The 19881-nt window shown below is 43.2% G+C and overlaps 1 protein-coding gene across 1 annotated transcript in view; it reads right to left on the bottom strand.

The window, feature by feature from the left end:
- The window catches only part of LOC102385662 (protocadherin Fat 3), a 641364-nt gene that overhangs the window by 206813 nt on the left and 414670 nt on the right, over positions 1-19881 (bottom strand). The window contains 1 exon segment of the mRNA XM_025200838.1: positions 1229-1290. Coding sequence (XP_025056623.1) covers positions 1229-1290 — 62 coding nt within the window.

A 19881-nucleotide genomic window follows, 5' to 3' on the forward strand; every position in this document is an offset into this window, starting at 1 on the left:
TGATGGCTTCGTTACACTGCCGACTCATGTTCATCTTGGAGTCCACTAGGACTCCCAGATCCCTTTCCACTTCCGTGCCACCCAGCAGGTCATTTCTTAGGCTGTAGGTGTGCTGGACATTTTTCCTCCCTAGGTGCAGCACTTTGCATTTCTCCTTGTTGAACTGCATTCTGTTGTTTTCTGCCCACTTGTCCAACCTGTCCAGGTCTGCTTGCAGCTGTTCCCTGCCCTCCGGCGTGTCCACTTCTCCCCATAGTTTTGTGTCATCTGCAAACTTGGACAGAGTACCTTTCACTCCCTCGTCCAAGTCGCTGATGAAGACATTAAAGACCCCACTGCCCACACCCTTCCAGGTCGAAGCCGACCCATCCACCATGACTCTCTGGGTGCGACCCTCCAGCCAATTCACCACCCACTGGACTGTGTAGTCATCCAAGTCACAGCCTCTTAACTTGTTCACCAGTATCGGGTGGGATACCGTATTGAAGGCCTTCCTGAAGTCTAAGTATATGACATCCACCCCTCCTCCTGTGTCCAGGTGTTTCGTAACCTGGTCATAAAAAGAGACTAGATTTGTCAGGCACGATCTGCCTGCCACAAACCCGTGCTGGTTTCTCCTCAGCATAATTTGTCCTGCTGGGCTCTCGCAAATGTGAGCCTTGATAATTTTTTCAAAGACTTTGCCAAGGATGGAGGTGAGATTGACTTTATGTTAGATGTTTTTTAAAGGAACACCACTAACTTAAAATGCACACTTTTCACTGCATTTTCTACTCTGCTGCTACAAGTGAGATTTCAGATGCTATATGTGAAAGAGATTAAATTAAAAAATGGACATTTTTTTATTTACTTCATGTGTTAATGACTTTGGGAACTGTCAGATTAGCAGGGATCCTGGTTTTTGCTGATAAAAAAAATCCCCAATTTTCAGATTTAAAAAAGTAACCCAAAATCCACCTTTTTCCTTGATTTAAATTACACAGATTGAGGGGGGGGGTTACTTTTTAATCTGAAAATTTGGGGATTTTTTCTTTTATCAGAGCAGTGTCCCAGATTTCCTTAAAAGTAATGGTAAAAATATGGTCACCCTAGTTAAAACCATCCAACCTTAGTACCAGAAGTAGTGAAGAGGTATAGTGCCTGAAACAACTTTAAATTCATTATTTGAAACTGGCTAGATTTGAAGATAAATTTGTCCCTTTAACATAATTTTTCTAACTGATCTTACCTCCAGAAAATGCTCTGCTTGCTGCTCCCGATCCAATTTTCTTGATGTTGTTGTAATCAGACCTGTGGAAAAAAGGTAAGATTTGATTGTCAATATCTGTTGGAGCAACATAAGTCTCCCACTGCCCACAAAAGACAAGTTCTCATTCTTAATTCTCAAAATGGAAGAAAAAAATAAAGTTTTATCAAGCAGAACTCTCAAGATGTCTGTCAAATATTCTCCTTCACAGCATTATCTCTATCACTTTTTGACTGACAATGAATCTGTAAAGAAAAAAAACACCACTCTGTGAAAACTAAATGAAAACTTACAATTGTATTTATGCAGTTAATGCATTACAATTACTCTAGTGAATGCAAAAACCTTACTAAAGAGCCACTAGTTGTCTTATGATTAAGTATTTCAATGAATCATTTGCATATGACTAAAATCCTCCAGTAAAAACCTCATTAAAGATTTCAGAGTTCTTGAACAATTAATATGATGGGGTGCTGATTACTTCTTTGCCAATGAATAGCACTGTCTTCTCTTATTTCACTTTCAGATGGGTCTATGATCATTCTTGTTGCACTTGAAAAAGGTTATTTCTGTAATAGCCACTTGTATATATAATACTTTCCATATGTAATCATTGTCATGTGTTAAAGATTTTGTATTGCTATTTCAATTTTGTTCCAGGTGCAAATTGTGCCTATAAAACAAAGTAATTTTTATATTAAAAAGATCAAGATATATTTTCTTTAAACAATGCTCTTTCATAAATGAATAACCTCATGGAAGTTTTTGACTAAGTATAAAACACATAAGACCCTCTCAAGGACCTGCCAGGATTCACGAATGTTTACTGATACATAAATATCATTTTAACATTTATTTTTCCTCCGTAGCAATTAAAAGGTCAAATTTAAGTCCCACCTCTGTCTTAAACAAAGTGTTTCTTTGAATAGCATGACACACTGTGTTCTGTCTTGGTGGTGGGATCTGGCTAGCATTAGGAGACTGTATCTTCTCAGTGGGATATGTTTTATTAGAGACACCACCAATGTACCATATATAACTTTGCTAGCATTCCTTCTTCATATGATCACTAGGAAAAACAGAAGGAATAACATCTCTTGGTTTAGCTATAAGATATATTTGTTTAATCAGAACAGCCAGTTATCTGAGCTTACTGTTATGATAACCTTGAATTCTTCAACATAATAGTAAGTCTATTATAACAACAACGATAGCACCAGCAAGAGCAACAGTGATGAGGATGCACTTACACAGCATCTTTAATTCTAAGGGATGTATTTGGTAGCCGTGTTGGCCTGAGACAAAAAGAAATGTAAAACTCTAAAACTCTTGGTTCAGAAATTATACCTTTTATTAGGCTAACTAAGAAACTGCAAAAAAAAAAAAAAATCTTTCTTTGCAAGCTTTCGGGCGCACACGCCCTTCTTCAGGCTGAGGGAAAAAGGGATTTTAAAGCACTTTGAACACTGTTACTTTCTGCTTAATGGAATCATTTCACTCACTACTGGAAAAGGGGTTATAACTAGGAGTAACTGGATAAAATTAACAAAAAGGGCATTTTTCCCCCTGGTATTTCAGACTAGCAGTTAGATCTTTTACACTGCAGGATAGACTCCCAAGGGAAAGTATGGAAACCAGACTACACATGATGAACATCAGAACAAGCTGTATACCGTTAGTGGAAATAATCCTTTCTTGGCAAAGGGATCGGGGAGGAGGGGGGAGGGGAAGGGAAATGCTATAGGTCTTTCCCATCTTAAGTGTACACATGATTTTAATTCCATTCAACACAGCCATCTATGGGCTGGTATGTGACAGCAGTTATGGGAGTTTAGGTGGGCATAGGAGTTGGTCATGATTTTGTGTCACTTATATTAAACTGACTTGGGTGTTAAAACAGATGAATACTAACAAAGAAAAACAAAAGTACCAACAATGACATTTTCAAGTGGAAGCCCTGAGGTGCTTCTGTTGCTTTAAGAGTCCTACATATAGGTGTGCATAGCCAGGGTTTCTATCAGGAAATCTGTGATCATTGCTTGAGCTATGATGTACCTCTTCATCAAACCTCCCATACTTGCTTTTTCCTAAAGAACCGTATCTCTACAACCAGAAACGTACATAGCACTAAGAGCCAGTTCCTATTCCATTCATTAGGCACCTACGGGGCACTTAACCTTTAGGCATCCAAGCATAGCATTCTATTCCCTTCCTGATACCTAAATGGCCATTTTTTTAGTTGCCTATGTTGCGGCGCACCTCGCTGCCCCATTCCTAGAGAGGGCAAAACTGCCAGAGGAGAAGCTCTGGCAGTGCATAAGGAGCCCTAGTGGGAATTAGGGAGTACAGGTGTGAGTTGCCGGGGCAACTAATGTGAATCAGCTGCCTGTAGGAGGCAGGGCCTGGCCTTTATAAAGCCCAGGGCTGAAGCCAGGCTGGCAGTTCCCTGCTAGCAGCCGGAAAGGCAGGAGCTCCCTTGGCCAGGATATAGGGAGAACCCTGATCGCAAGTATAGCTTGCGAGAGCTCCAGAGGCTGGAGCAATGATGTTGAATTATAGCCAGGAGGCTTATGTTGTTATGGCCCAGTGCCTTAGGTTTTGGTTATAGCCAGGAGGATTGTGTTTGCTTTAGTGTTTGTATTACACCGGTGGTTTGGGTGAGGCTATTAGGGGTTGGAGGAGGCCTCATCGGGGACTCACAAGGGAGTGTGAGGACCCTGGCGCCAGTAACAGCACAACTTGCAGGATGCGTAGACCCCAGCCCCTGAGAGGGGCGTTTTGAGAAGCCCCAGCGCGGGCACGACGAGCCCCAGGAGGGGGCACTACTAGGAAGCCTAAGCGTGGGCGGGGCGAGCCCCAGGAAGGGGGAGCGCACTTTAGAGGGAGCCCAGCGTGGGCACAGCAAGCCCCAGAGAGGGGACGGCATTATTATTGGGGAGCCCGGTGCGGGTGTGTAGAGTCCCAGAGAGGGGGCAGCACTATTAGGAAGCCCCAGCGCAGGCACGGCGAGCCCCGAAGCGGGGGAGCGCCTTATTGAGAAGCCCGAGACAGGTGTAGCGAGCCCAGTTGAAGGCTAGCACAGCGGTAGACCTCAGACAGGGGTAAGGTGCTGCGGTGGGCCCCAACGAAAGGGGTTAGCAGTACGGCACCCCAGGAGCAGGGCAAGGTGCTGCGGTGGTCCCCGGCAAAAGGGGGTAGCAGTGCGGTGAGCCCGCATGAGAGAGGGGAGCAGTGCGGTGGGCCTAGAGGACCGGAGACTCGGGAGCAAGTCCCGGAGCGGGCTAGGTTATTTTAGAGAAGTCCCTAGAGAAGGGGGCGACATTGTAGGGAAGGCCCCAGGAAAGGGGGTAATGTTGTAGGAAAGGCCCTGGAGAGGGGCAACATTGCAGGAAGGCCCCAAGTGGGCTCGGAGAGCTCAGGAGGGGGCAGTGCAACAGAGAAGGCCCGGGAGAGCGGGTGAGTTGATTTTGACAGACCAACGTCCAATACATCTGCGAGGCTTGGGGCGTGGTATTAGGGGTTGGTAGGAGCCATGCGTAGCCCATAAGGCTAGGGTGTCTGGAACGCACCCAGTGTAAAGGGAGACCCCTGGTGGGTCTGGGAAAAACACGGGGACAGAGGTCCCAGCTAACCGTGCCGAGGAGACGTAAGGCAGCCTCCCAACATATATACTGAACATTAAAGACGGGGGTGGGGAGAATAGAGGGTGCCCTTGGGCTGAATAGGCACGGAGCCTTAAGGAGATCACGGCCCTCTTGTAGGACCCCACCATGACAGCCTACGTAGCTTTCTTGGCACTTATGTGCCTAAAGGAATTCTATTCTTGGACCTGTAACCCACGCACATGTGGATGACAGTACGCATGCAGACTGAGCATGGACAGTAGCAGCCAGAGAACACATGCACTCCCCTTGTGAATGCACAGTGGCCTTAGATATGTAAAACTGGGGTCAACCAAAACCTACAACTACAGGCCTTAGACTCAGGAATGAGGATGAGGGAAGCATACATCCCTCCCACCCCCAAGAGCTGAGTGACTAGGGTGCTCCTCTGAGAAGCCAGAGAACCTGGGTTCTAGGCTCTCCTCATTCAGGCAGGCTTTGAATCATGGGTCTCTCTGATTTCCTAGCACACTAACCACAACACCATGCTACAAGTGGGATGTTACTCAGGCCCTTCTTCAATGCTCCTTTAAAGCAGGCTTCTTGGGCAGCCACGAGAAGGAAGTCCTTGAGGGACATGTGGGATCAGAGGAAAAGGAACAGGTCAGAAGTTGTGTGTCTTAGTACAAATGCTGCTGGCCTGTCAGGGAAGGTGCTGTTTTGTTCTGTTCTAAGGATTTGCTCAAACTGGGTGCATCTACATGTTCATTAATGCGCAGTGGTTACTGCGCATTTAATTTAGTACTTGTATAATCAAGTACTAAATAAATGTGCAGTAACCATATTTAGTGCACAGTAGTGCCAGTGAATGTCTGTTAAGTGATGCTACTGCTCAGTAGCATATTAGCGCTGTTTGTGCTGTGACGTGCTACTGCACAGTATTATCAGGCTGCTGTGCTGTTAGCGTCTTGCGTAGATGTACCCACAGAGGCAGAAGCTTCCTTTTGTATTCCCCTTGCCCTTCCCCCATGCATCCATTTTTTTCCCAGTGTCTTAGTTGGTGAAATAGCATAATATTTTTCGCTAGATAGGTAAAACCGAATAAAGTGTCTATCATCAAATAGCACAAGAACTTTGTTGTGTAAGTTAAGCTAGCCACTGAGTTACAGTCACACCCCAAGACCCAACAGAACCAATTCCTATTCTGCTTGGCAGTGTATAAACATATAGCAAGCTCCATCCCCAAGAGGGTTATGCATATCCCAAATGAATGATTATGCAAAGTCAAGAGCAGCTAAATTAACTCCATTCAAATCCATATCCAGCATATTCTTTTATAGGCAAATCCTGCAACACAGACTGATGAAAAGGCTCTCTTGTGAACTTTATGAGAAGCAGGCATACAGCTGCACTGCTCCTTGGGCTTGGCTCCTGGTGCCCAGCAGTGGAGCAGGCAGAATACTGCCGTAAAACTCCCTGCCTGCATCTTACTCTGGGAACTCGCAAAGGTGGCAGCTGTTCCTCTCTTCTCTCCTCCCAATCAACATGAGGGGTGGGAGCAGTCCTTCTCCAGACCAGAGTGACCCTGGTCTCTGGACAGCATGGAAGTCTTCCCTGGCTGCACTCTTCCTGATTGCTAGGAGGAGTTAAACCAATGGAAAGTGTGCAGATGTAATCTCTCAGGAGAAACTCTCCCAGGAGTAATTTCTACATTTTTGCAGCCAGAAACTGCCATCTTTGCTGTGGGAGAAAAAAGCTTGAACATCTGCACATTTCTGTTCTCTACCACAAGAGCAACATTCAGAAACTGAGTGTCCCTGCAGAGTGGGGCCACATGTAGGGCTGATGCCACAAGAACTGTAACATTATCTGTTTAGAAGCATTGAGACATAATGGAGGAAGAAACAGAGAAAAAAGTATAGATATTTAATTAAAACGATTTTACCCGAGTACCTACAGGGTAGAAAACAATATAATAAGTCTTGAACAGAGAAATATTGTAACTCATATATCCACAGTTCTATTAGAATTATAACCAAACAATAAACAATTGAAACTAGTTTTAAATTTTGAACATATGAAAAGCCACATAAAACATCTCCATTTTGTTTATAGAAATAGGAACTATCTGGAAAGTTAGCATGAGGATCCAGGTTTTGAATATTTGAGCAAAGTTCTGGGGGTAAATTCCTTTTTGGGACTAAAATGACCTCTAACCTAACAGCTATATATATTGTTCTCTGTTCAGTGTTATTTGCTTGTCGTATTTTTTCTTTTCTATTTTCATTACAAGGTTTTGTTGCCCTAATCAGCCCCCAGGTGTAGTAAATCTTCTCAGGGTACATGTTTGGCTGTTAGACAGGTTTTATTTAGAGAAAATAAATTTATCACCACCCAACCTCAAGCTATATTTAAATAACTTCCAGGTTGTGCCCTAAGTTAGGACACAATCTTACAGGAGAGGAAAGTGGGAAATTTAACATTAGTAGTATTCATTTAATGCTTCATATTCATATATTAATAGTATTCATTTAATGCTTCATATTCATATATTAATAGTATTCATTTAATGCTTTTATACTATTTTCCTTAAAAGACATATGTTGTTTTCTCCAAACATAGTTTTCTTTCTTCTACACATTAGTTCAGACAATTTCAGCGGGCTGTTCATAAGTATGGTCTATATTGCATGATTATAAATATTTTTTCCTTACATTCAGTATAGACATTCTCTGAACCTTCTCGTACACCTGTTCCTAGTCAGGTCCTGAAAGTGAGGAATAAGCTGAACCTTTTAAAACCTCAGAAACAAACTGTCTGTTCAGGTCAAGAATGTAGGCAGGAAAGTGTGTCTATTCTTAAAAAATTGTACATTTGTAGTGCATTCTCTCATGGATCTCAGAGCATTTTACATATATCCTAACTAGGATATACAGCAGTTATCATCCAATATTATAGAAGGGGAAACTGAGACACAGATTAAATAACTTACCTTAGGTCTCAAAGTGAGTCAGAAGTAGAGATGTGAAGACCCAGAAAAAAAAAACAACAGAAAAATTTGGGGGAAAAAAACATTTTTTCCCAAAGAGTTTTTTTGGGGGGTTTTTTCCCCCAAAATTAAATTTTTTTGGAAAAATTTAAAAAACCTCTAATGAAATATTGTCTTTTAGAATGATGAATACAATGTTTAAGACAAGGTGTTTACAGATTGCTACCCTTTACTCCCCCAAAATGTTTTCTAATAACTATGTAATAGGAAGACTTTTATGTAAGACTATCTACACTATCAGATCATTACAATTCCTGTACACCAAAGACAAGCAGTACAGTACAACTCTCAAATGCAAGAACAAGATGCATTTCTGCCCCCAAGGGGTACTTCCATTCTCACAAGAGAAGGAAAAGGATTCAGTGCCTTCTTTGCTTGTGGACTTCCTCTATTGTTGACTATTGATCTAGAGGTTGGTGGATCTGCTCCTGGCCTCCTGACAAGGCCTCAAAGGACTGGAAGTGGACACTAGCAGCAGCATCCATTCTTTCCTGTGGATACTAGAAACAAGGAGCTTATTGTCCTGTGTGGAGAGACATGGACGGATGCTGGAGAGACTGGGAACAAGGGAGAGACAGAAGTAGCAAAACAAGGAGAACACTGTTTCTGGAGCAGCTGTCTCTAAGACAGAGCAGCCAGGAGGGTGGAGCAAGGATCTGGAGAGGAAAACAGAGGAAGAAGCCTGTAGGGATAAAAAGGACCCCTAAAGAAGAGTCCTGCCTGCAAAAAGTAACTGGATCAAGGCTTATCATGCTGAGAGGCAACAGAGAAGAATATTCATCTCCAGAAAGAGGCTTCGAGCAGTGTGGGAATGGCGACTGAAGCAGCGGTGGGATAAAAGAGAGTAACCACCTTTGAGGGTAAGCACTAAAGAATGTAGATTGTTTCTTGTTGTGTTCAGACATTTGTTGAAGTCAATCAGAGTCTATAGAAGTTCATAAATAAGCGAGCCAGAGTGGTGATTACTCTTATCACAGTAAAGGAAAATAAATATCCAGAGAGATCTGGTGAGATAAGACCTCCCCTAGAGGCTGAGTATACTGCAGAAAAGAAAAAAGGAAAAGGAAAGAAGAATTTTTCTTGTTTATTTCGAACTGTTAAGTTTCAGTTAATTTGTACTGTATTTGAGGTATGAATGGAAGAAGCCAACTGAAGATCTGCAAAGACAAAAATTAAGATATACCTGGAAAGCTTATAATTAACACAGTCTGTCTAACTGTGTATTGTTTATGAATAGAAAAGGAAAATAAAGAAAAGGGACTAACCCAAAGCAAACTGTTAATCACAGATGTTAATTTTGGGTGTCATCCAAAACAAGTTTGATAGAGCTTGTGACCTAGTAAGCCCATACTTAGATCGCCATTGTATGACTGCAGTAGAAAATAAGTAACACCTCCCGACTAATAACATCGAGAAATAATCAAGACATGGCATGCGAGAGTCATAGTTTCATAGTAGCTAGGGTCAGGAGGGACCTGAACAGATCATCTAGCCTGATCCCCTGCCACAGGCAGGAATGAATGCTGGGTGCACAAGACCCCAGACAGGTGATTATCCAACCTCCTCTTGAATTTGCCCAAGGTAGGGGCAAGGACCACTTCCCTGGGAAGCTGGTTCCAGATTTTGGCCACCCTAACTGTAAAATATTGCCTTCTGATCTCCAACCTAAACCTATTCTCCATCAGCTTCTTACCACTGTTCCTCATCACCCCAGGTGGTGCTGGGGAGAAAAGGGCTCTGCCTATTTGCTGTTGATCTCCCCTGATGAGCTTGTAGGAAGCCACTAGGTCTCCCCTCAGCCTCCTCTTGCTGAGGCTGAACAGGTTCAGGTCCTTTAGTCTCTCCTCGTAGGGCCTGTCTTGCTGCCCGCTCACCAACCAGGTGGCCCTTCTCTGAACCCTCTCCAGGCTGGCCACATCCCTTTTGAAGTGCGGCGCCCAGTACTGGACTTCCCCCCTCCGTGCTTTCAAGAAGGGAATTCCCCAGCCTGTATGTATGCTGTGGATTCCTTCTCCCAAGGTGTAGAACCCTGCATTTGTCTACGTTGAACCCCATCCTATTCTCGTCTGCCCACTTTTGTAGTTTGTCTAAATCTAGTTGCAGACTCTCTCTCCCTTCAAGAGTGTCCACCTTGCCCCACATCTTAGTGTCATCAGCAAATTTGGACAGCGTGCTTTCCACCCTCTAGTCCAAGTCGCTGATGAAGATGTTAAACAGTGCGGGCCCAAGGACTGAGCCCTGGGGTACCCCACTGCTCGCATCTCGCCAGGGTGAATACAACCCATCCACCACTACTCTCTGGGTGCGCCCCATCAGCCAATTTTTTACCCATCCAACTGTGCAGGCATCAATACCACAGTCACTTAATTTATTGTTGAGGATGGGGTGAGAGACAGTGTCAAAGGCCTTCTTAAAGTCTAGAAAGACTATGTCCATGGTGATACCATCATCCAAGGATTTAGTTACTTGGTCATAAAAGGCAATCAAGTTGGTCAGGCAGGACCTGCCTTTGCAGTTGGAATATACTGCAAAATCTCAAATATTGGCAATCACAGAAAAGGGCTAACACGTAGACATAAGCAGAACCCCCACCCCCACATCAAAAGCCTCAGGAGAGGAGGCAGAACAAGTCTAAAGGTTTTGGAGTTGGAAGAAACCTGCCTCCTCCTGGTCCTGTGACCTTGAGATTCACAGCAGTACTGAATCAGCACAAAGGACCTGAAAGAAAGTATACTTCTTTATTGAAAGGTAAGAGTTTAAATTTCTCTGAATTCAGTATATTAAACTATATTTTAGCTGCATTAGTATATTTTTATAGCCTATGTAATTCATAATTGAATTCCTACTAATCTGATGTTTTGTGACAAATCACCCAACCTTAGCAGTGAGGTGAGACCTGCAGGGCAGGGAAGTTGTTCACAGTTAACTCTGAGGAGTCCTCTCCTCTATCCATTACTAACTTTGTACATGCTGTAGCTTAGTGTTTATATATGCAAGCTAGCCACTAAATTACATTTTTCTTTTTTCTCCCTTAGCAAAATGGTGTGACCAGCTTCTAGCATATGGAAGCATTTTCACACTGCAAGTTATTCTGAGAAAAAAAAAGTGATTTGCAAATGTTGTCAAATGAAATATGCATTTCCAAATGCTACTAGGATGACCAAACACATCCTTGTATATAAGAAGTGTCCTGCAGACATTAAAAAAATCCTTCATGGGTGTAAGTGAAGAGGAGGTAGATCATGATGATGAAAGTGCAACTAGCTTTTTCCAGCATTCTCAATCCAGAAGTCCTCTTACTGTTGCTGCTGTTTCTTCTATAACATCAGCATCACAAAGGGTTGCCCAATCAACATCCTTAAGTAACCAAATATTGCAACCAACTGTATAGACTCTCATTAGCTTCATTTGTAGACAAGAGGACAGCTGAAAATCAGGAAAAAATTGACCAAGCTCTTACAAGAGCAACACATTTTTCTGGGATGCCATTGTCAATAACTGAAAATGCATACTGGCAGGAAGCTGTATTGGTTCATGGGCCCTATCCACCACTTGGGGCTGGCACCATGCTGAGGAGCCATTGCAAGAGGGGTATAAGTAGGGATATACCAAAATTGCAATTTTGTGAATTTTGAGAAATCTAGCATTGCTTACAAAAGTGGATAATGGTCATGAAATCTGCAAAAAAGAAAAGAAAAGAAAACTTACTGAAAATAAACTAAAAATAAATGTACTGACTACTGGGGAGCCAGCAGTTCTCACAGCACTGCAGCCTGGCTGTGCAGTTTGCCAGGGAGAAAGTGAGGAGGGAGAGCCACCTGCATTAAAGGCAGCCCAACATGGCTGCTGCTCCGCCCTTCACTGTTGATTGGCTGATATGGCTGCCTGTCATGTGGCCTCACCCCACTCGACCAATAGCCCTCAGCCCATCGGTGGTGAGGGGTGGGGCTATATATGACAGCCCTTGCAGCCAATCAGTAGCAGGGGGTGGGGCCACAGTGGCCCCTTGGTCAATAAGAGGCATGGAGCAGCCCATGATTAGCCTGTGAATATGCTGCTGGCCAGCCACAAGATCTCACCACGAAACTGGCTGTCCATTTCCTCGAGTTAAGTAGACCCCTAGTTATAAGAAATACTAAAATCGGCAAACCCCACTCTGTCAACACTAGCCTTATGGTTAACTTTTTTTCGCTTTGTTAGTTTGTGTCACCTTCGGCAGGATTTTTTGTTATTCATAGACGAGCTTTCTTTTGGCCTTAAATTAAGTCCTTTGTGATTTGTTTTAGTTTCTGAAACAGCAGTTCTGCTTGGATGGTTAAACATGTGGTTGTGAAGGTATCTATTTGTATCCAAAAATACCCAGAACTACTTACATTATGATCTGACACAATGATGGTTTCAAAGCAGAAGCCTAGATTCTCAGCTGGGATAAATCAATGTAGCTCTATTAAAGTCAAAGAAGCCACACCAATTTACATTAGCTGAGGGCTTGACCCAAAGGGTTTTTGTTTTGTTTTTCTTTTAATTTTTGGATCAAGTATTCTACATTGAGTCTACAAGAGTACATTTAAAAAGGGTAAGTCATTAACTTTATTTTTTGTATTATTTTTTATAAAAGCATAAGGAAAAGAAAGAAGAAAAAATAAACTTTTTTCCAGGTTAAATATATGTTGGCGTAAAAAAAATCTCATTCCATTTTCAAGCTCACTGATCATTATTTTATTCATATGTCGAAACTGTCCTTTTTTCAAATGCATAAGATATGTTTCTTTTTAATCCTACCAGAGCTGCAAGATCTAAATTGAGTTCAACCCATTTTGCCAATCTTTATCATAGTTTACAGTGCACAGGACCGGAAATGTAAACATATTTTATAGGATGGTCCTAAGCTAACACAAGGGCTCATAACTGTTGGCAGGTGATATGATTAACTTGCCAAGGAATGTGGGTGTTATATGCAGCAGAAGAGTCAAAGCTAGCGGGTAAAGGAGAAGCTAATATATACTGACTTTTCATTTGCATTAAGCCTGCCCTTTCAAGACTAAGTGGAAATGATGCTGATTAAAATGAAGGGTGACAAATGAGGATGTAATTGTACAACTGCCCTATACCAAAGAGTGACTTCAGATTTCCATACTATTACTGATGTGGTGGAAATCACATAAGTGCTAAATCTATCAGCCAGGGAAAACAGACTATATTACTAGGCAGGGAAAATTCTGCCTGGGTTTACACCTCATGAAAACCCTGTTCACCTTCAGGTTTGTAATGTTTTATAGCCTAGTTTTATAATCCTACACCTTGTGAAGGACTTCAGTCTTTCTAATTCTTCCCATACTTCTTTAAATTAGGGGGCTTGCTCTTTTGTAGTGGCGAGTGAAGAAAGCACCATCCGTGTGATGAACAGCATAACTGGAATTGCTCCTTCTACATACGCTGTCACGTAAAATTGTATCACAGCTCCAAGATTACCAGAGCAAAATAAATCAGAGGGATGGGCAGGGCAGGGGGAGGGGGACTGGCGTAACAGGGCTTGAGGAAATTTGTCTAATGCCACAATGGGATCTGACCCTCGATCCAAACAATCTCGCCTCCTGCCATGCTATACGTGTATGAAAGGTCACAATTTTGGGATCAGATCCCAATTGCATCTTACTTGCCAGTGGAGTGGAAGCCTGGGATCATGATCCCTGGCTCTCTCTGCACTGGCATGTTTAAAGTTGGATGTCAACAATCAGCTGATTGTCAGCTGGCTCCAGAGACCAACTGGAGCTGGTTCAAAGCCCTGTGCAGACCCTGGAACCCAATGACAATCAGCTTATTGTTGGCTGGATCAGAACCATGCCTGCCTTGACCTAGTTCTGGTGGCTCCCTGGAGCCAGCTGGTAATCAGTTGGTTGTTAGCGGAAATAGGACTCCACCAAGGTTTGAGTCCTGGTGCAGTCCTTGCCAGCCAATAATTATCATCAGTTGGCAGGGAGAGGACTAGGGTTTACACCCCCAGTACAGTTCCAATCCAGCCAAATATTATTGGCTGGCATGGACCATGAGGGGCTGTCCAATGTGGTCCTGATTTAACTGATTATCAACTCATTGTTGACCAGTGTTGGTCCAAGGCTTATTTGATGTTTTATTGCACCATTAGTTGCCTAAATGTGCGGTTGGGTTACACTTAACCAGTTAAATGCTTCTTATGTGTAACGTCTGCCAGGGACCCAAGATAACTTGTTTCCAGCACACTCCTACATCAGTCATAACAACAGATATTTAAGAGCCGAATCTTCAGCAACACAAATAGGTGGACCACTGGCTGGGCAGGTTGCAGAACACATTTGCCGAAATGTCCTGTTAACTGCCATGCAAAATTCAAGGTGCTGCCTTTGTATTTGTAACCTAAAAAAACGAGATGGCTCCTGAACGCATATGATACCACTCTGCAGTCCCTTTTCTATAACTCCCAAAGGGAATGATCCCTACTTCTACTTGTTTGCTTTCTGATTTTAACTAACAGTCATTATACAAACAATGCCCATACATGCACTATATACATGTTGACATGTGTTGAAGTGAACATCAAGAATTATTATCATAACATGTTCACATTTGCTCTTAGATTAATCATTGCTAATACTCATGCTTGATCTGCATTATTTTAAGTGATGCATTATAAAGACTGGGAACCTTTCCTATTAGCATATACTGTACAACTGGTTAATATTACTCTAGCTATTATTACTGCTACCCTATATGAAATAAATAGTACCTTATGAAATTCTCTCAAGGCTATTTTCAAGCAGGATTTTCTTCCACTATGTAAAAATCTAAACTACATTATCCCTTCATATATTTGGTTTACAGGAAATATCCTTTCATACATATTATGAAAGAATATTAATTTCTATGATTATGTATGAGGCGTCCCTTATCACTAATATGGCTACTAACTTCCAAAGAGGTTAAAGTATTCTAATTCTAAATATAGATAACCTCATTCAAGTCCTTGAGTAATGCTTAATTTTACAAATGTGGCATATTACTGTCTTGATACTGTCTCTTGCAATACAATTATTTTGTTAACTTCTCCAAAATGTTCTAAGAATATGCAAACCCTTTATACGACAACATGCCAAATGAGGTAGAAGTAGTCCAACAAGTCCTGGTTTCTTTACCTCTAAGCAGAAGACATATCTTTTATGATTTTCCATAATGAACAAGATGTCCAAATTAGCTGCTTCTCCCTCCCCTCCCCCCAAAACAAAAACAAAACAGTATGCAGATAGGGATGCAGCTTAGGAGCTGGCTGAGTAAACAGTATCCAGAAAATAATTTACTCCATGTTCTAGGAGCTGTTTTTAAGTCTGTGTCAGTTTTTCCATGATACACATTAAAATCCCATCTATTTTACTTGGGGTGGGGGGGTGGGGGTCACTACAAATTGAGATGCTGTGGTTGGGAATATGAATAAAGCAACTTGACACTTTTTTAGCCAGGTTTAATGTGCAGTTTCAAAATATATTTCTTCAGCTGCACATACAAACAATGCATTCTTTATGCTTTCCTCACTTGCAACATAGAGACTTCTTGCCCAGGAGAACAAGGGCAGGAATTATGTCATTGGTCTTAAATTCTGCATGACAAAGCCACACTGAATGGTTCTGAATGGATTAAAGGTGGGACCTTATGCTGCAGCTTTCCTATTCCCTAGTTTCAGGGGAAAACTATTTTCCCATTAAGATACTGATCCAACTAAATCAATCATTAAATGTAAACCAGAATACAAATGTAGTATCTTTCTGTACAGAATTAACTTCCCATCCATTAATAACCCACCCAGCCAGTTAGGTTTCTACCCCAGTTGCCACAGGTGCTCTCTCTTCAGAGTTTGAAACAGATACATTTCCTCGTCTGTCCTTCTCAAGTCTTGTAAAGAATAAGGCTACACAGAGAAGAAAATCAACCAGTGCACCAAGACAAGTTCTGGAGAATGGCCCATGAAGGTTATGTCATGGTCCAGCTAGTCAGATGGCAAATGGGTCCTAGCCTAACTAAAATAGAGAAGTTAGTCCACTTCAGTGGCAAGAGGAAATGGACAACATAGGCCCCAATGCTCACTTGGATCTACGTATAGTACGGTACTGCATCCAGATTGGTCAGAACAGGAAGTTTGAATGAGCTGAAGTAATGCCCTCATCAGCCTAAGGAACCATATTTCTGGTGAAAACAGAGATTGCCCCTATTACATAAGAAGTTTTTTGATAAGTAAGGAAGTGGCTGGGCTACAGTCATGGCAGATCTGGGTGGGGGGTGGAGTGCAGTGGTGTACTGGCACCCCCGCTTTGATTCTTGCTCCACCCAAGCTTTAAAACAAGCTGCCTGGGAGGGGCACCAACATTTTTTATTCAGTCAACTGATTTTATGGCTCATTAGCATATCCCTCACTCCTGCTAATTGCTTTCCACTGCACAGGTGCTAACAATTTTCCCTCCTTTTTAATGATCTTGATGTTCCACTATTCAAACAATCCTTTCTTCTGTAATTTTGCTCTTAATCATCCCTGGTAATGTCTGATAGCCCATCAGATTGTTTTTAGCTCTAGCTAAAAACCTTTTCTCAGGTGTGGTAGTATTTACTCAGATTTAGAAATGGCTGACAGTGAAATCTTGGAGGTCAAGACATGGAAGGCTAGATTTTGTTTTGTGAATTTGAATAAGAGATGTACATTTCACTATAATGACTACAGAACTAATGACAATGTCTTTTGATTATTTTGACTCTTTTTGCCTAGTCTGTTTTGCTTTTTTATTGTTATAGATAATCAAGCAAATTAGTGCGCATTCCAATAGTTATACTTGTTCTTGCTCTGATCTGAAACTGACCAATATAGCGCAAGTCCCCTATAAAGCTTATACTCTCTTTAACTGGAGAAAATGTGTTTGTGATATATTTGATGATGTGCCACATATTCTGCACCACCCTTTTCAAAATCCTGGATCCACCCATGGCTACAGTGGTCTCTTCTCCTTGGATACATAAGGAGACTTTTAGGTACCTTTGAAGGAAAAGCCATCCTCTGGCTTCCTCTACTACTGTTTGCATTTCCTCAGAATATAGTGGTTCTGAATCTTTTCAAAGCATTTCTGAATATGGTCCCTTTTGCAGACATAGGAACAGTTTCTTATCCTCCTCAGCCTCAACTTTCCCCACTTCAGTGAAGACCGGCAGATCATAGTTTCATAGTTGGTAGGGTCGGAAGGGACCTGAGCAGATCATCAAGTCCGACCCCCTGCCATGGCAGGAAAAAGTACTGGGGTCAAACGACCCCAGCAAGCTGTTCATCTAACCTCCTCTTAAAGACCCCCAGGGTAGGAGCCAGCACCACTTCTCTTGGGAGTAGTTCCAGATCCTAGACTCCCTGACTGTGAAGTAGTGCCTCCTAATGTCTAGTCTGAATCTACCCTCTGCCAGCTTGTGACCATTATTTCTAGTCATTCTTGGTAGTGCTCGGGGGAACAGGGACTCCCCCAGTGCCTGCTGGTCCCCTCTGACTAGTTTTTAACAGGCCACTAGATCCCCCCTTGGCCTTCCCTTGTGGAGGCCGAACAGGTTCAGGTCCCTTAGCCTCTCCTCTTAGGGCCTGCCCTGCTGCCCCCTGATCATGCAGGTGGCCCTTCTCTGAACCCTCTCAATGCTGTCCACATCCCTGCTGAAGTGCGACACCCAGAACTCGACACAGTACTCCAGCTGCAGCCTGACCAGTGCCGCATAGAGGGGGAGGATCACCTCCTTGCACCTCCTTGAGATGCATCTGTGGATGCATGACAAGGTGTGGTTGGCCTTCCTGACCGTGTCCCCACACTGTCGGCCCATGTTCATTGTGGCATCAATAATGACTCCAAGATCCTTTTCTGCCTCTGCACTGACAGGAAGGGAGTTCCCCAGCCTGTAGGTGTGCTGCTGGGTCTTCCTCCCCAGGTGCAGCACCTTGCACTTGTCAGTGTTGAAACCCATCCTGTTTTCAGCTGCCCACCCCTGTAACCTCATACTTCCTCTCAAATTGCTTGAACCCCATAGACTGTAGTAGGATTTTCAAAAGCATTTCACTACTGCCTCACTCAGCATTATAATCACTACATAAACAAAGGAGAGTAGGTCTTATTTTCAAAAGCAATTTAGGCATTTAGGAGCCTCGTCCTCACTGAAGTCAGCTGAATTGGCTGAAGTACCAGATTTTTCAAGGCATTTTGATGCCTGACTCTCTGACACTTGAGTGTTAAACTGCCTTGAAATATCAGGGCCTAGTAGCTTGTTTTCCAATGGTATCCATGCTCCTCTGTCACTGAGGCCCAGATCCACATGAGGACGTAGAGTGGTAGCACTCAGCATTAGCGCAGAACTCCAATATCAGATATGCTAAATTATTATATTAAGTAGCCATAACACAGTAATGTACAACTGTAGCTCTCTGGCTTCAGGTGCAGGAGGTAGTGTGCACAGTGCAGCACACCATGCTTGAGGCTCTTGCTGTCTGACATGGTACATTTCCATTGCAGACCTGCTCCTATGCACCTAAGTTCTCTATAAAATGAATGAGGATAGCTATGGCCTAGGAATTGGAGATGTGTAAGCCAGCCATTAGAAAATGCTGAAGAAAGCTTAGCTCTGGTCCCTGCTACAGGAACTGAATACACATTTTGCACTGAATGGCCATTGGATAAAATGTGTAAACGATGTTGGGAGTAGGGACTATAACCCAGGATCATCCCTTCCAGGGGATGGCCTGCACTGCTGGGCTTTGAAGTCAGACTTCCACTTGTGTCCTCTTTTGGACCCAGGAATCCTGGACTTGTGGCTGCACAGCAACCTAACTTGAACAGGAGAGGGTAGGGCTCCCTTAACCCAGGCTTGCTATGAGCCTGACAGTTAGGTCACTCTCCTGGGAGGTGGCATATATGACCCCCTAGGGAAAGGTGAATCTAGAATTTGTGTTCTCAGACCCAACATGTAGCATGTTCTAGTGCCTGAATAGCTACATCATTATATGGAAAGTGGCTATAGCTGCTGGACTCCATAGTGACCTTGCTGATCTAAGTACATCTACTGGATTGGTCCCTCCAAAGGACTTAGGTATGGGGACCTATCTGTGAATCCCAAATGAAATTATGCACAAGATATTTGCCAAGATGCTGGGTCAAGACACAAGCATTTCTGGGCATTCACAGTTGCAGAAGTGTGTGTGTGTGTGTGTGTGTTGTTGTTGTTGTTTTACTGGTGAACAGTTATGTTCCCACTGATTTTCAGGTGCCTAAATGCTTAGGTGAGGCTCTCATGGATCACACTGTTGGACTTCTGTGCTTAAATTCTGCCTGTATTACATTTTAGATACCTCAGTGCTGTTTGGATCTTGCTATTAAGCACTTCTTACGCTCTGGCTCAATTTGAGGATTAATATCACTGTTTCTCTTGGAAGCAGACTCCAACATGGAAAAAACTCTGTCAAACGTTTGGTGGGAGACTACTACAGACCTCCCACCCAAAGTCCTGAGCTTGACCAGAAGTTTGCCTGGGAACTAGCTGAGGCCGCATGCTCCAGGACCATGGTTGTCATGGGTGACTTCAATTACCCGGACATCTCGTGGGAGGATCGCTCAGCAAAATCTGAGCGGTCGCAAAGCTTCCTCTCGTGCGTGGATGACCTCTACCTGACTCAAGAAGTCTATGGGCCAATGAGAGGCAAAGCGCTGCTCGACCTGGTACTGGCTACTAGGGATGACCTAGTCGTCGACCTAGTGATCAATGGGAAGCTGGGTGACAGCGACCACGAGCTGATCACCTTCACCATCCGCCGCAAAGCTGGCAAGTCGGTCAGCAATGCTCAAGTCCTTGACTTCAGGAAAGCCGACTTTGACAAGCTCAGGAGGCTTGTCAGTGAGGCCCTAAGGGACCGTGACCACGGAGAAAGGGGAGTTCAAGAAGAGTGGTTGCTC

Source organism: Alligator sinensis, unplaced genomic scaffold (assembly GCF_000455745.1).
Source record: "Alligator sinensis unplaced genomic scaffold, ASM45574v1 scaffold602_1, whole genome shotgun sequence".
Taxonomy (NCBI): domain Eukaryota; kingdom Metazoa; phylum Chordata; order Crocodylia; family Alligatoridae; genus Alligator; species Alligator sinensis.